The sequence below is a fragment of the Lampetra fluviatilis genome, chromosome 44 (assembly GCF_964198595.1).
Source record: "Lampetra fluviatilis chromosome 44, kcLamFluv1.1, whole genome shotgun sequence".
Taxonomy (NCBI): Eukaryota; Metazoa; Chordata; class Hyperoartia; order Petromyzontiformes; family Petromyzontidae; genus Lampetra; species Lampetra fluviatilis.
In genome coordinates, this window is record NC_136318.1 from 3,302,121 (window position 1) to 3,319,237 (window position 17,117).

General features: G+C 56.1%; 1 protein-coding gene across 2 annotated transcripts in view; it reads right to left on the reverse strand.

The window, feature by feature from the left end:
• Positions 1–15,499, reverse strand: part of ECM2 (extracellular matrix protein 2) — a 24,304-nt gene extending 8,805 nt beyond the window's left edge. Inside the window, exons 1-12 of one of the 2 annotated variants that reach the window (XM_078876446.1) lie at positions 15,209–15,499; positions 11,446–11,623; positions 10,983–11,107; positions 9,160–9,348; positions 7,303–8,319; positions 6,105–6,220; positions 5,676–5,811; positions 5,094–5,251; positions 3,583–3,722; positions 2,346–2,459; positions 1,549–1,761; positions 79–530 (exon numbers count right to left, since the gene is read on the reverse strand). In XM_078876446.1, coding sequence (XP_078732572.1) covers positions 299–530; positions 1,549–1,761; positions 2,346–2,459; positions 3,583–3,722; positions 5,094–5,251; positions 5,676–5,811; positions 6,105–6,220; positions 7,303–8,319; positions 9,160–9,348; positions 10,983–11,107; positions 11,446–11,579 — 2,574 coding nt within the window. In that variant the 5' untranslated portion in view covers positions 11,580–11,623; positions 15,209–15,499 and the 3' untranslated portion in view covers positions 79–298. Of the gene's footprint in view, positions 1–78; positions 531–1,548; positions 1,762–2,345; positions 2,460–3,582; positions 3,723–5,093; positions 5,252–5,675; positions 5,812–6,104; positions 6,221–7,302; positions 8,320–9,159; positions 9,349–10,982; positions 11,108–11,445; positions 11,624–15,208 lie in introns of those variants that run through there. The other variant, XM_078876445.1, reaches the window with a different exon arrangement.
• Between the last annotated feature and the right edge of the window lie 1,618 nt (positions 15,500–17,117).

Consider the following 17,117-nt stretch of genomic DNA (forward strand, 5'->3'; position numbering starts at 1 on the left):
CCACCCATCTACCCCTCCACCCATCCACCCCTCCACCCCTCCACCCATCCACCCCTCCACCCCTCCACCCATCTACCCATCTACCCATCCACCCATCCACCTCTCCACCCATCCACCCCTCCACCCCTCCACCCGTCCACCCACCAGTCACTACCAGAGTCCGAGTCCCAACCCCAACCTGAAGAACCAAACGGCCGGGTCCTGGTCCATCCCGAAGTCCCCCTCCTCGTATTCCTCCTCCTCCTGCCGCACCTCATCCTCGTACCCGGAGTGCGACTCATAGTCATCGTAATCCGGCTCAGGCTTCGCTCGGGGTCTTCCGGGCCTCCTCCTCGACGACGACGACGATGGCGGCGTGCGCCCCAGGGGCTTCTGCGGACGCAGCACCACGCTGGCGAGCGAGGCGCACGCAGGAGAAGGCGGTGCGAGGCACGGCGCGACGGTCGATGTGGTTCTGGTCGAGCCGCAGCGTGACGAGCGCGGAGTCGTCCGGGTTCGAGTCGACGCAGAACGCCTGGGGGGGCACCGTGCTGTGGGGGAAGGGGCGGGGTGGGGGATGAGTGGGTGGGTAAGTGAGTGGGTTTGTTGGTGGGTGGGTCAGTGAGTGGATGGGTGCGTGGGTAGGTGGGTGGGTCGGTAAGTGAGCAGTTGTGCGGATATGTGGTTGTGTGGGTGGGCAATTCTCTACTCGGGGCCGGGAACTGCCAAACAACAGGGAGTGGCTCTGCCTCTGAACGGCGAGCGCGAGACTGAGGTTAAGAGATTTACAGATGGAGGGAAGGAGGGAGAGGAAGGAGTAGAAAGGAGGAGGGAGTAGGAGGGAGGGAGGGGAGGGAGGGAGGGAGGGAGGGGAGGGAGGGAGGGAGGGAGTGGAGGGGAGGGGAGGGAGGGAGGGAGGGAGGGGAGGGAGGGAGGGAGGGAGGGAGGGAGGGGAGGAGGGAGGGGAGGGAGGGAGGGAGGGAGGGGAGGGAGGGAGGAGGGGAGGGAGGGAGGGAGGGAGGGAGGGAGGGGAGGGGAGGGAGGGAGGGAGGGAGGGAGGGAGGGGAGGGAGGGAGGGAGGGAGGGGAGGGAGGGAGTAAGGGGGAGGGAGTAGGAGGGAGGGGAGGGAGGGAGGGAGGGAGGGAGGGGAGGGAGGGAGGGAGGGAGGGAGGGGAGGGAGGGAGGGAGGGAGGGAGGGAGGGAGGGAGGGAGGGGAGGGAGGGAGTAAGGGGGAGGGAGTAGGAGGGAGGGGAGGGAGGGAGGGAGGGAGTAAGGGGGAGGGAGTAGGAGGGAGGGGAGGGAGGGAGGGAGGGAGGGAGGGGAGGGGAGGGAGGGAGGGAGGGAGGGGAGGGGAGGGGAGGGAGGGGAGGGAGTAGGAGGGAGGGAGGGAGGGAGGGAGGGGGAGGGAGGGAGGGAGGGAGGGAGGGAGGTAAGGGGTGGAGGGAGGGAGGGAGTGGAGGGGAGGGAGGGAGGGGAGGGAGTAGGGGAGGGAGTAGGAGGGAGGGGAGGGAGGGAGGGAGTAAGGGGGAGGGAGGGAGGGAGGGAGAAGGTGAAGCCGCATGGTGGCACCGGATGTCGTTGTCGTTGAGCAGCAGCGTGCGGAGCACCGCGAGGTCGGCGGCCCAGCGGCACGCTGCGCAGGAGGTTGTGGTCCAGGTAGAGCTCGAGGAGGGACGTTCTGCATGCCGTGGAACGACACCGGGTCGATCCCGTCGCTCGTGATGCGGTTTGAACGACAGGTACAGGTACTCGAGTCCCGGGCTCATGTGCGCAAACACGTATCTGGAGGGGGGAGTGGGAGAGTGGGAGGGGTGAGTGAGTGAGTGGGTAAGTAATGGAGTGGGTAGTGAGTGGGGTTGGTGAGCGAGCGAGTGATGCAGGTAAATAACTAACACGGTACACAAATCGTCACATGGAGTGCATCGAATGACACACAGAGGCTCGCACAGAGACCGCCCGCAGACTCGCACAGATGCAGAGACTCGCTCCGAGACCACCGTATGTTTGTCGAACTTCTTTCGCACCCCACGCAGCCGAACCGGCCATTGACGATAGCAGAGAAGTTGAAAACCCCAACACGTTTCCCGAATAACTTGGGAGGGAGGCCAAAGGGTGGGGGCTGGCTTCAAGCGAGACGGCGCCCGCCGTGGAGACGGCGGCGAGAGGCGTCAGCAGCCCGTGCACAAGAAGCCCCGTGGCTCGATCGCATCGCGAGACGGAGAGAGAGAGAGAAAACCTTCATCCAGCAGCGGAGAGATCTTGACCCACGATGATCGACGGCGGCGTTTTTTGCCCCCCCCCACCCCGCGCGAGACGTCGAGGGGGGGGGAGGGGGGCGGGGGGGGAGGCGGAGGGTGGGGGCTCACCCGGGAACGCGCTGCAGCAGGTTGTAGGTGAGCACGAGGTGTCGCAGCGAGGTGGGCAGGAAGGAGGGCACGTGGACGAATCGGTTGTGAGAGAAGTCGATGGACTCCAGGTTCCTGGGGGGGTGGGGGGTGGAGGTGTGGGGGGGGGGACAACGAGACGCGTCGCCCGATCCGGTAACGCGGCGTCTGCGTGGCCACCGACCGGCTCGTGACCTCTGACCTGCGAGTCTGAGACCAGCGCGGCCCTGCTCAGCTCGTGACCTCTGACCTGCGAGGCTGAGACCAGCAGGGCCCTGCTCACCCCGTGACCTCTGACCTGCGAGTCTGAGACCAGCACGGCCCTGCTCAGCTCGTGACCTCTGACCTGCGAGTCTGAGACCAGCACGGCCCTGCTCAGCTCGTGACCTCTGACCTGCGAGTCTGAGACCAGCACGGCCCTGTTCAGCCCGTGACCTCTGACCTGCGAGTGCAGCCTGGTCTGGGGCTCTCTTCCAAGGACCTGTCAGCTGACGCTCACACCTCTGCTTCCGTGAATGACCACCGGAATCTGCTATGAGGCCTGTGGTCAATCTCAAGAACCTGACCAAATAATTATTTTGCCACTAATGTTGATCTGGTGTTTGTGACTTTCTTCATCTCGATGCTCTGTGCCCGCTGGAAATCATTGCACATATCCCGAGTGTAGTTCTTTTCAAACCCCCCAGTGACTTGTTTTCTCTTCGCCTTGACCCTTGCCAAGCGATATGGTTATCTCGACAACTCTGCGGTTCGAGACAAAAGCAAACCGAGACCGAATTTCTACCAACTTTGCACCGTGGCTTTTTTTTATTATTTTGGACGCGAAACAAATTCTGGAGGTGAGGTTGAGAATACATCCTCTGGAAAGAAAAACAACCTTCAAATGGACTCGTGTCTCGTTTTCATCGGTGGCTGTGTTGGTTGTCTGCACCCGTGGATCCCCCCCCCCCCCCCTCACCTTTAGAGGATGCATTCGTTTGGGCATTTGAGATTCTCCAAATGAAGCCTTTTAAATACTATGAGGCCTAAAGCCTGACCTCCACACACCCACACACCCAGGGCTCAAACCCAGGAGCTCATCAAAGTCAGCTGAGTGTCTCGGTCATAGCCAATATGAAGCACCCGCCGGCCCCCCCCCCCGCCCCCACCCCCCCGCTCCCCCCCCTACCCACCCCCCCACTGAGAGACTGGAGGAGCGGGCACCCACCCCCCCCCTCACTTGAGGGAGATGAGAGCCCGCGGGTGGATCCGCGTCTCCTGTAGGCGGTTGTTCTGGAGGTGGAGGATGGAGAGGGACGATGATTTGTTGAAGACTCCGTTCGAGATCTCCTCGATCTGGTTGTCGCTCAAGTAGAGCTCCTGCGGAAACAAAGGCAGACGCCCACGCGCCGCGTGTACCGCCGGGTCCACGCCTGCTTGGTTGTGTAGGGCGGTGGGAGGGTCTTGCGGCACAAGATGTGTGACCACATGTATTCACGTGGCCTAAGGGGCCGTCCATAAATGACGTCACGCGATTTCGGACGATTTTTGACCCCCCCACCCCTCGTCACACGGCGTCACAAAAAATCAGACTCCCCCCCTCAAATATGACGTCACAAAGCTCTACCCCCCTTCCCTCCAAAAAAAAAACATGCTTCAAATCGCTTTAAACTATTGTCATTGTAGTGCGTATTTAATTAATTAAGTAGAACGTGTTGTCTATATTAATTTAAAGTTGCGCATTTTGATGTGACGTCACATTTCTCAAACCCTCCCCCTCATCACACATCGTCACAAATGTCTGACCCCCCCCCCCCCCCAGGTGCGTGACGTCATTTATGGACGGCCCCTAACACAAACATCGAACATGAATCTTAACACCGAGTAAGACTACGCACGTTTCAAGATGGTGATGATGACGACAGTGGTGGCGATGATTGAGATTATGTTGGCGGTGATGGCGATGATTGTGGTGAAGCCATTGCGAGCATGGGATTTTGCATCTATGTCCAGGTGGAAGGAATTTATTTCCCCCAATTCATTACACTCACCCACTCACTCGCTTATCCACTTACCCACCCACTCACTGACCCAGTCACCCACCCACTCACTCATCCACTCACTCACCCACTCACCAACTAACTCACCCACTCACTCGCTTATCCACTCACCCACCCACTCACTCACCCAGTCACCCACCCACTGACCCACTAACTCAACCACTCACTCACCCACTCACCAACTAACTCACCCACTCACTCGCTTATCCACTTACCCACCCACTCACTCACCAACCCACTCACCCACTCACTCATTCACTCATCTACTCACTCACCCACTCACCAACTAACTCACCCACTCACTCGCTTATCCACTTACCCACCCACTCACTCACCCACTCACCAACCCACTCACCCACTCACTCATCCACTCACTCACCCACTCACCAACTAACTCACCCACTCACCCACTCATTCACCCACTTACTTACCCGCTCACTTACCCACTCGCCTGCTGACCCACCCACTGACTCACTCATTCACCCAGTCCTACAGATTTTCCAGGACGACAGCTACCTCCTCTACAAGATTATGAGAACCGGGATGGGCGTCCACCCCGATAGCCGACGTTCGCAAAGCGCACCGACCGAACACGACTCCACCCAACCCGGATCGCAACTGCGCGCGCTGACACGTCTACACCATTTCGGCGAGGCGCTGCCAGCCGACAGGCGGACCGCCGTTGTCGTACATCGAGCGACGGCGGGAGGCCCGAGGGGATGAGGCGGAACTTGTTGCGGTCGAGGCGCAGGTAGTGGAGGCCCGCGAGCGACGCGAACGCCAGCGGGTCCACCGTGCTCTCGCTCAGAGCGTTCCCCTCCAGCTCCAGCGTCAGCAGGCTCGACAGCGCTGCCAGGACACACGCACAGGGGCGGCGAGGGAGCTTCGCACAACAACAACAGCAGCAACAAATGTCCTTGAAAGATCTGGACACGGTCCCAACGGTGAGCTCCTGACAACGCGTGCCCAAGCAGCTTCCGTTTGGCCAGATAGAGGGGGATAAACGGGCGCGGCACGGGGCTGGAGAAGAGATGGACCGATGCAGTGCAGGAGGATGTGGAGCTGACTGGACTTGCAGATGACTGGCACCTGCGATGTCAAGGTTGGCCTCTGAGTTAGTGAACTGATAACACCTGGGTTCTGTCCCATGACCTGCCAGTTTTCGACACTTCACGTGACCTCAAAGTGCACTTAGCCTGGCACAAGTGCCGTGGTAATGTCATCACCACTCAGTGTAAAATGGCGGCTGTTGTTGTTGTTGTTATCTCCTCACAGGCGAAGGTGTTGCGGTCGATGAACTTGAGTTTGTTGTCGTTGATTTTGAGCTCCTCGAGGGATGGCGGCAGTGGCGATGGGATGGTCGTGAGCGCATTGCCGTCGAGGAACAGCCGCTTCAACGTCGTCACATTCTACCGGGGTCAGGGTTCAAAGCTCAATCACACGACACATTGATCACGTGACACATCAATCACGTGACACATCAATCACGTGACACATCAATCACACGCCACATCGATCACGTGACATCAATCACGTGACACATAAATCACGTGACACATCAATCACACGACACGTCAATCACGTGACACATCGACCACATGACACATTGATCACGTGACACATCAATCACACAGCACATCGATCACACAGCACATCGATCGCACGACACGACAAAGTGGCAGATCGCCGTGCGGTGCGACACCTCAAAGGTTCCGTCTCTGATGCCGTGGCTCGTGAGTTGGTTCCTGCTCAGGTCGATCCACTCGATGCGTGGAAGCCCGCGGAATGTTCCGGCCTCAATCACCGCAATCGCGTTCCCTGCCACGAGACGACGGGAATATGTAATCGCGCGTGCCGTCGGTTGCACGGCTTTCGCGGAATGGACACCGCGCTGAGTCAGCATGCCCGAATGCACGTCGAGCAGCTGACCGCAGCAGCGCGTGGTCCCGTTGCGGTGCGGGGGACGGTGCCGCTATGGTGCGGTTACGGTGCTGCGATCCGCCGCTACGGTATTGGTACAGTGTAGCGCTGGTTCAAAGTTCAAAGTTCAAAGTTAATGTATTAGGTATAGCCCTGTGAGCCATTCGGCTCTTGAATCGGGTGCAACCGCAACAAACAAAAAACTAAAACATGAACAGAAAATCCAAGAAAAGACAGCAAAATATTCCACAAAAAGCACCGTACACCAACGCTGTGTGCAAAAATCCCAGTGGGATGCAAGTCAAACAACAACAACAACCACAAGACAACTTTAGATTAAGGCCATCAGTCTAACTCTGTACTACAACAAACAAGCATGGCCAAACGGTACCGCTACGGTACCACTACGGTGCGGCTACGGTGCCGCGTGGTGACCGCAACAAGTGCCCATCAGTCTGCGGACAGTGTGCGCTGATCGCTTTGTGCGCTCCGCGAGCCACTCGAGCAATTTTGGGCCAAACGCGGCGAAATTGGTCCGTGAATCTGTCACACGGTGCGGCTTGCTCCTGCAAGTTACGCCAGGGGACCTCGAGCGTCCACCGGTGAAGCAGACGACGCGTCGCACGTTCACGGTTGACACGCGCGCACACCGCAGTATTATCAATAATGATAATCATTTACGTTCATAAAGGGCTGCCCAGCCAGATCAGAACCGCAACCTCAGAAGCAAGCGGCGAACGCGCCGCTGCTGGGCCGCGTGGCCGAGCGACTTCCCGCTGCTCGAAACCGAGTGGCCGTCGGTCGGTGTGCTCCACTCCCGTGTACAGCCCCGAGGCCAGTGGTGGCAATGGCAGAGCTCCTACGGCAGGAGGGAGCCTCTCCGTAGCACGGCGACTTGGCTTCCCCACAGAGCGGCGCCCGCGTTATCCCGCCCCCGGAGGGGCGACTGAGCGCTCAACCGCCGCCGCCGCCGCCGTCACCTGTGAGGTAGAGCTGCAGGAGGTGCGCGTCGGTCAGGGGCGGCACGTACACCAGCTTGGCCGAGTTGCACGTCAGCGTCGTGTCCTCCGACTTGCACCCCCTCGGCAGCTCCGGGGCAAACGGCGCGGCCGGCGCCAACGTCGCCCCCTCCCCGGGGGGGTCCTCGCCGGGCGGCACGAAACCCCTCGGCAGCACGGGGACCGCCGGCGGACGCGGACGCGGACGCGGCCTCGGCGCCGGCGGCCGTGGCGCCGGCTGCAGGACCGGCGGCAGGACCGGCGGCGCCGGCGGTAGCCGCTCGCTCGGCACGTCGTCCGGCACGTCGCCGCGTGCCCCCGCTCGCTCGCTCGCTCCGGTGGGACCGGCGAGCGCGGGCGTCGCCGGCGCGGCCGCCCGCGCCGCCACCTCCTCCTGCTCCTGCAAGCGCAGCTCCTCCTCCAGGTAGCGCTGACGCTTCTCCTCTTCCTCCCGGCGCTTCTGCTCCCGCCGCCGCGCTCGCTCCGCCGCGTCCGGTTTCGCCGGCGCCGCCGCTGCTGGAGGAGGCGGCGGCCCGTCCGGCGATGCTCCACGATGGATTTCCGGCGCGGGGCCTTCAAATCGGCCGTCCGGATTCGGCGGGGCAGGCGCCAGCGCTGCCTTCTCCTCCTGCTCCTTCTCTCGCTCCTGCTGCTGCTGCTGCTCCTGCTGCTGCTGCTGCTGCTGCTGCTCCTGCTGCTGCTGCTGCTCTTGCTGCTGCTGCTGCTGCTGCTGCTCCTGCTGCTGCTGCTGCTGCTGCTCCTGCTGCTGCTGCTGCTCTTGCTGCTGCTGCTGCTCCTGCTGCTGCTGCTCCTGCTGCTGCTGCTGCTGCTCCTGCTGCTGCTGCTCCTGCTGCTGCTGTTGCTGCTCTTTTACGCCACCAACCTCATCGTCGGGTTTCTTGCGGCCTTTCTTGCTTCCCCGAGCGCGCTTCTTCTGATTCTCCGCTTCCGCTGCTTCTCCGGTCTGCGCCGTCCCCTGCTGCGGCTCTGGGTCTGGCTCTGCAATGGCGAGGGGCACGGCCACGGGCGGTTACTTTGGGGCGCGGTTACCGGCTCTCGCGGCGGTGGCCGGTGGTGCGATGTGCCGGGGACGTCACGCCGTCACTCCTCACATCACCACACGTGCATCGGCACTGTGCAGAACACTTCATAGCGCGCCTTGTGGCGTCCTCTGGTCTAACACCGTTTTGAGACGAGGCTCAAAAGAAAGCTGTCTCTGGTGTGGGCCAATCAGTTGCAAAGACAATGCATAAACTATCAGAGTGTGTTTTTTGGCTTGCATTCTGACCACAAGTATTGTGGTTAATGCAGACATGATTCCTTGTTCCTTGTATAGATTTCGGTTTGGTGTTTTAAGATCTTAACACAGCTGTTTTGTTGCCAGAACAAAGGGGAAAACCTATTCTCACTTCATAGTCATGTTGAGTTTAGTGACGGTTAGAGGGTGTGAGGGTGTAGTGGTTAGCGCACTGCGCTACGAACCCGCAGACCCGAGTTCGATTCCCGCTCACGGGCAACACCCAGGGCCTCCTCCCCTAGGTCGACTCAGCCTCAAATGAGTACCTGGTGCGACGTGTAAACATCGCCACTGGGGAAACAAAGGCGGTCGGGCGTGGTGCTGGCCACCCACCCCCTCGTGTGCCGTGCCGGCCTTCATAGGCGCTCGCTAACAGCACTTGCCCCTACGGTCTGTTAAGCCTACAGTATATGGGGAGATCTTCATATTTGTTTTGCTGGCGGCGGTGGTGGTGGCCACGTCAGCATCACTCTCTGCGGTGGCTGGTGGCGGTGGTTACCGGTGTTCTGGCACACAGGGCAGCACGTGGCGGCGGTGGTTACCGGTGTTCTGGCACACAGGGCAGCACGTGGCGGCGGTGCGCGCCGTCCTCGGGCAGTGCGGACGAGGGCAGTCGACCTCGTCGCAGGCGACGGCGCCGCGCTTGCACACGCACGTCACGCACGGCTTGGGGGACCACACGGCCCCGTCGAACATCTGCATGCCGCTAAACGCACAGTGGCCCGTGCGGCCTAGCGGAGGGGTAGAGGCGGCAACATCATCGCCGTCGTCGGTTTTATCATCGGTGTTATCATCTTCACTGTCGTCATCCGTTTTATCATCAGCGTCATAATCACTGCTATCATCAATGTCATCATCATCAGTGCCATCATCAGTGTTATCATCATTACTGTCATCATCATGAATGTCATCATCAGTGTTATCATTATGATCAATGTTATCATCATCAATGTCATCATCATCAATGTCATCATCATCAGCAGTGTCATCATCATCAGCAGTGTCATCATCATCATCATCAATGTTATCATCAATATCATCATCAGTGTCATCGTCATCATCAGTGTCATCATCAAAGTACTCCTATGTGTGTTTGTGTCGCCGCATGGCAGTCATTCGTCTCGTATCACTTTATGTGGTTTGTATGTGGCGAGTAGTGGCGCAGCGGTTAGTGCATTAGAGATGCTATTAGCATCATTTTGCGTTTCTTAAATTACTAGCTGCATTACATTACATTAGTGCGCTGAACTACGAACCCGGCATCCCGAGTTCGATTCCCGCTCACGGCCAACACCAGTAACGATTACCTGCACCGGTCATGGGCCTCCCCTAAGTCGACTCAGCCTCAAAAGAGTACCTGGTGTGCTGTGTAAACATCGCCACTGGGCAGACAAAGGCGGCCAGGTGTGGTGCTGGCCACCCACCCCCTCGCGTGTCGTACCGGCCTTCATAGGTGCCCGCTAACAGCACTTGCCCCAACAGTCTGTTAAGGCTACACGGGGGATCTTTGTCTTTGTTAATGTGGCAGTCCTCCTCCTTAACCGCCTTCCGTTCCTCTCTCAAAGCTCATCTCTTACCCATCGTCCACCGTCTTCCCTCCCCGCGCCCCTCCACTCTTTCCCATCCCTCCCCTTACCCTTTCATGATCTCTAAGTGCCCCCTATCGCGGTCACTCATTCCTCAACCCTTGCACGCCCTGCCACCTACATCATTCTGTTTTATCACCGTTTTTTTTTTTCAACTATGTCGAGCGCCTTGAGTGAAGGCGCCCTAAATATAAACAATAATATCAGAAAAGGTCGTGCAAGTCACCGTGTGCCCAAGCAGCTTCTGTTGGGCCGGATTAGAGGGGCGAAACGGGCTGTAGAAGAGATGGGCTGGAACGGTAAGGCGAGGATGTGGGGTTGGACTTGTCGACGACTGGTACCAGCGGTGTCATGGTCGGCCTCCGTGGAGGAGGCTCATTGAGGACACTACCGGGCAGTGCCAGGCTAGGTGCACTTTGAGGCTACTGGGCAGTTGGAGGCAGTCGCCCTCCAGCAACGATGGAGGGAGCGACGCTCACAACAACGAGAGGAGCACCGGATGGCTAAAACGCTGAAAGTTGGCGCAGTGGCGAGTACGGTCGGTGCATCTACCAGTCATCTCAGTCAACCCACGGCACCTGGGTCTGTTCCGTGGCCTCCTGCCAGCGTGCCTTCGACACTTCACGTGGGCCTCAAAGTGCACCTAGCCTGGCACGAGCGTCGTGGTGACGACCCCGCCACTCAGCGGCGAACGGCGGTTGTCGTCGTCGTCGTTGTCGTCGTCGTCGTTGTCGTCGTCGTTGTTGTTGTCACCGCGTGGCAATCGTCCATCGTCGCACCTGGCAGGACGTCGTAGCTGGAGCCGGTGCCGCCCTCGTCAGGACCCGGGACGACGAGAGCCACCACGCCGCCCGCGTCGCCTCCGTGGCGACCGCGTGGAGGGGCGGAGAGAGCGGAGGGCGACCTGGGACGGGGGCATGAAGTAAACCGAGACCGCACGGCGAGAATGGAGATGATGATGAGTAATTTATTGATTATATTATGAAGACCGTGACTGATGATGATGATCACGGTGGACGCTGATGAGTGGTGATGTTGATGAAAGTGGTGATGGTAACAGAGATGATGAGTCACGATGGCGATGATGATGGAGCACGGTGTTAACGATGACAATCAGAGATGATCAATTGTGGTAACGATGGTGGTTACAGACGTGATGATGATGATAACGATAACATTGATGCTCGTGACAATGCTGCTGCTGATGCTGCCAACGCTGTCGCGTTAGCGGTGCTGCCTGACCTCTGTTGACCCCAAGGGTTGGGACGCCTCCGAGCGGAATTCTGGGGGGCTGCGTTCACAGGGAGCGGCCCCCAAGCGACGACCACCGCCACCACCGCCGCCACCACCACCGCCAGCCGAATGATGTCCCCCATCGCCGCCTGCGGTGACCACAACGAAGCTTGCTCCCTCGACTGTGCTGCGGCCGTCGCAAGGATAAGGAGTGCACTCGTAAATCTCGCAGAGCGCGCATCTACTGCTACCCTTCGCTGTTATTTGTTTCTAGCCACTTGCTTAGCGTGTGTCGATCTTGCTCTGACATAGTTTTTTTATTACTCACTGTCTGTTGTTGTCGTATCCTCAAATCTTGTAACTCAATTTTAACCCACTTCCCAATGTGGTATCGACTGCAAACTTGGTATACTTATGTCGTACTGATGACAATACTATATTCTATCAGTAAAAATAAAAAATAAAAAATTTTACATTCTTTTTTCCTGTTATGTTTCGGCTTGGGTCTAATTGACCACGGCCCCTTACGTTATGGAAAGCTTCGGGGCCACTTCCTGGAGTCGTGGAGTTCTGCCATTACTAGTACATTTCATAAAAGCGTGTTTTTTAAAAAGTGTTTTAAAATATTACTTATTTTGTATTGTTCACGTAACTCGCTGACCCCCCCTCCTTCCCTGCCGTCCCTGCTGGACGTCTGTGAAAAAGAGTTTCACAGCTAATCAGATTCCCCCTCCAGAATAAATAAAAGATTCCGATTCTAATTCTCAATTTAGATTCGTTCACCCGCGGCGAGAGAGCGAGAACGATCCCAGAGGCGCGCGAAACCGCAGACACGCAGGAAGGCAGCCACAACCGACGCCGACAATTTCCCGAGTTCTGTGGTCCTACACTGAGCGAGTTGTTTATACACACGGGAGGAAACCAGGAGCACCAGGAGGACTTCCCACGCGTGCAAGCGAGCAGCACCCCCCTATCCCGTGCAGACGGAACAGATGGAGATTAGTCCACACTCGCTGTAACCCCCTTCTCCCGGCAAGCCAGGGTTATGGCATCTCGACGCCCACGGAGAAGGGAGTTTCGCGTCATTTGCGCGATCCGCTAATCCTCGCTGCCTCTACCGCCCGCCCTGCCGGCTCCGTCGAACGTTGCAATCGCGGGACCACAAGAGGTGGCGGTGGGCCCGCTTGGGAAGCCCGTCATCCAGCAGTGGATTGACCATGGCTGCTGCTGCTGCTGATGACGGTGGTGGTTCACCACGGAGCACGGGCAACGAGGGTCGTGAATTTTTGTGACTTTTGGGCAGCGTTCTCAGAGGCTACTGTGAGCTGCGTGCGAGAACACATTTTTTTACTTTTTTTTAGCGAGAGAGTACAGTACGGGCAGTGGCCAAAAGTGGGTCGATAAAATCTCGAGAGGTGGTGGCGGCGGTGGTGGGGTGGCTCCTTTTCATGTTGGGAAAGAAAAAAATCCCATACTTCACCGCTTGACTTCTAGAAAGTGCCCTCCAACAGCCTTGCAAAAGGTGCCAGTGTGCTCAGAGCAAACACGCGGTGGGGGATGGTGGGGGTGGTGGGCATTCTACCACCCCCGCGCCCACTCGCCCACAGCAATATTCACAGATCCTTTGGGTCTCTCGGTAAAGTCACGTAGATAGGTTCAAAGAAAATAACAAAAAACGACGGCGTTTCGATCGCAACACAAGCGTTCTTCATCCTGATGACGGATGCTTACGATCGAAATGTATTCCCGCACGCATTGTTATTTTAATCTATCTTCGTGACTTTACCGAAAGACCCAAAGAATATGAATTCCTGCAGTCACGAAAGCTTTAAGTCAATATTCACAGACCCGGCCCAAAAGCTGCCATAGACAGAGCCCTCGCTTTGTGGCCGTGCCCAAAGTATTTTCGCTACCTCCATCCACCACGCCCACAATTTCCGAGCCCCCACCAGTCGTGGCCTCTTTTCTTCTCTCTCTCTCTGCGTTTTTATATTTTCACCACACTGGCACCTCGCAGCAAAGACAACGCCTGGTTTCGATTAACAACACGGGAGCCTCTCTTTTTGGAGTTTGTACGTTCTCTCTCTCTCTCTCCACACCACCGTTCTGCATGGGCGTTACTCCGTGTTCTCCAGTTTCCTCTGAAAGCTGACAAAATATGTATTTAAAAGTTACTCAATGCCAAAACAAATCACTTGGCAGGATCCTCCTGAAAAATGGAGTCTTGACACTCACCTAGGCTTCCACAGGTGAACAAGCAGACAACGTTTACAAACATACAAAGCATTGGCAGTGTCGACGTTGAGGCCAGAGGTGGATCTACAAACTTCACAGGGAGGGGGGGTGGGAGACTAGGGGGGGGGGGGGTGGTGGATGGGCCCGGTCCCGAATTGTGGACATTTTTAAACAAGGGCCCTACATTTAAAATAGCAGCAAACGTATTCTCTCTCGTAATTATTAGTACAGTACCTAATGTCCTTGGGTCTCAAGGTGATGGGGTGGGAATCTTGGGGAGGGAATCGCCCCCCCCCTCCCCCCTTGGATGCAGCCTCTTGAACTCGCCCGCTTGCCTGCCCACGAGATCACCACACGTGAGATTCTGGTGGTCATTCCGCTTGGCCGGCCCCAACCTTGGATTCAACCCCAGGAACTCCTCGGTCGTTGCCAGCTCAAATCAGCACTCCACAACATCTGACCTCTACGCCACCCAGCAACCCAGCCACCTCTCTGGACTGCGCCAAGTTTCGCAGTGTGGTCACTTCCAAACGAGTGTACGCGCTTCTAGAGAGCGAGCGCAAACACGCGGCTTCATCTCACGAGACGCGGGCATTAACACACTTTGGCGCGTTCAAGATTATCGTTGAATATTTTTTATATTTATTCAAGCGATCTTTTCAAACGAAGTCACAGGTTTTATTTTTGACGCAAGTAAAACAATCACACGAAGCGTGCGCTATATTTTATTACGGGGGAAGTGGGGGTAGAGGAAATAGTTTTAAGCAAAGTTTGTATAAAAATAATATTTTATTGTGTTTTATTTTTATTATTTCCCTTTTACGTGATTTTACCGAAAGAACCAAGAAGATGAATCCCTGCAGTCACGAAAGCTTTAAATCGAAAAGTTTGTATACGCAAGAGACACCCGTGTTGGCGTGTCCTGATTGAACATCCTCTCCCCCCGTGGGTACGTTGGTACAATGGTTCCGATCGCATTTCGAGACGGCTAGGCGCACACGAATACGGATTGAGAGGCTCCTTGCCGATGAACATCTTCTGGAAGTTCATCAGCATTGGCTCAAGCAGCCTTCTGATGGGGGCAATGAACGTGGCAACCGGTCCAGAATTTGCTTGCGTTGCACCATTGCAGCTGGAATTAGGGCCTCCTTCCAAGGCTCTACGGCTGATGGGACGTGGACAAAATGTTATATTTTTAACGTAGAGGGGTAGATGTGGAAATGAGGCAAATCGTCCGTTTAATGAACACTGCAACCTGAGTTTGATTTCCGAACCACGGTTAACATTAAATTATGTCAGCGTCTCGCACCGTACCTAACACATCTCTCAGCACTTGCTCTGCATTCTCAATGGACTGGTCAACACGGCAGCTTCACAGCCCCGAACGCATCTCTCTGCACTCATCCCCTCCCCCCTAAAAAACCACCAAGCTCACAACACCGATGGCCCACCAAACTCGCAACATCCGATGGCCCACCAAACTCGCAACGCTCTTCGCTCCACGCGCATCCCAAACACGTCGCCCCATCGTCCTTACCTTTGTTGGACAGCAGCTCTTCCCTGCCTTTCGTGGACTCGAATCTTAGTTCGAAGATGTGTACATGCCTCGATGTTTGGTAAGTGCGCGTGCTGGGAGGGAGGGTGGGGGGAGGAATCAGTGTCGTGCTTGGCAAGATGCTGTCGGTGAGATCGTGAACTGAGTTCACAGTGTCTGGATTTCTCTCTACATCAACATGCCCTTCCCTTCCACATGGCCCAACACACGCACGAAAGCTGCCAGACGACTTAGCATGCACCCAGATTTCCCTCCTTCCCTCCCTCCCCAAAACTTTGCCACGCGTTTTTTATTTATTTTTTCCCTCCATAGGACTTAATTTTTGCAAGTGGGCACACCGCATCGAGTTTACCTTTCGCCATGACCAACTACTATTGGCACGACGAATGGTGAGGTTCGTTAGCTGACCTCATTTTCACTAAAAGGAATTTCGTCTCTTGCCCATAGCTGCACCCCCCCCCCCCCACTTAAGCAGGAAACGTACAGTATTTTAAACACATCCCATCAGCCACATGACCCTCCCTGGGAGGGCATCGTTTCAAGCAGCATTAGTTGGACGCACAGAGCAGACTCTGAGCCGGTTATAGTGTCTCGTCAGCATACTCTTAGTTTTTTCGGTAAAGTCACATAGGTAAAAAATGAAATTAATAAAAAATTAAGTAATAAAAAAAATAAAAAAAAATCACGACGTTTCGGAGGCAACACAAGTCTCCGTCATCAGGTGGGACCGTCACAGCCAGATTTGCTGTATTTTTTACCTACGTGACTTTACCGACAAAACTAAGAGTATGAATCCTTGCAATCACGAAAGCTTCAAATCTAGTCTCGTCAGCAGTCTGGCTTTCTTGAACCAGTGCTGATGAACCCGGTAAACATGCAACGTTGTCCGGTTGCACCAATGTTGCTGCAACGTTCCATGTTCATTGGGGAACTGCCAGTTGCGCGTAGGCAAGAACTGCACTCTGCGTTGTTTTGCTTGCGTTGAACAAATGCGACTAAATTTTGATTTAAAGCTTTCGTGACTGCAGGGATTCATATTCTTGGTTCTTTCGGTAAAGTCACGTAGAAGGGAAAAAATAAAATAATAAAAATATAAAACAATAAAATAAAATGACGATTGCTTGTGTTGCAGTCGAAACGTCGTGAGAATTATATTGTTTTATATTTGTATTATTTTGTTTTTTCCCTTCTACGTGACTTTACCGACAGAACCAAGAATATAAATGCGACTAAATGACGTATTCCCAGAAGGCCGTGCGCCCGGCTGATGGGATGTGTACAACGCCAAAACAACAAGATGTTATCCGTTCATGTGGAGGGGCTGATGTTGTTGGAAGAAGGACGGGTTTGTCATCCTGATTCATTTTGCTGCTTAAATCCTCCACAAGGTGGGGGGGGGCAGTCGAGTACAAATCGAGACGCATGTCTGTTCTCCTACACACGCTGGGAGAGAGGAGAGAGAAGCTGCCGATGATGGGAGCGAATTGTGAGGGCCGGGGAAGTGATGCGGATTGTTGCAGGAAATGATGTGGTCGCTTCAAATATACAGATGGCAACAGCACCCCCCGCCCCACACTCGCCCCGCTCCCCAATCCCAAACTCCGCTTTACCCAAAAAGCACCCACAAACACAACCTGGAATTTGTTAGCAAATAAGCCTGGAATTTGTTCAAACGTGAGCACAGCCACGCGGAATGCGAGCCCCACACGGCATGCACGCACACACGTGGCAAGAGCCTTTTATTTTTTGAGGCCGTTCGCAAACTGGACTCGAAAATCCAAGAGGCGCGCACGTTCTGTGCGTCACGGTGGCATGAATGTTCACTCCCTCGCCAGGTGTGCAGGAGGTCGTGGGTTCGATCCCAACCCTTGTGATTGCCTCTCTCCGCCCG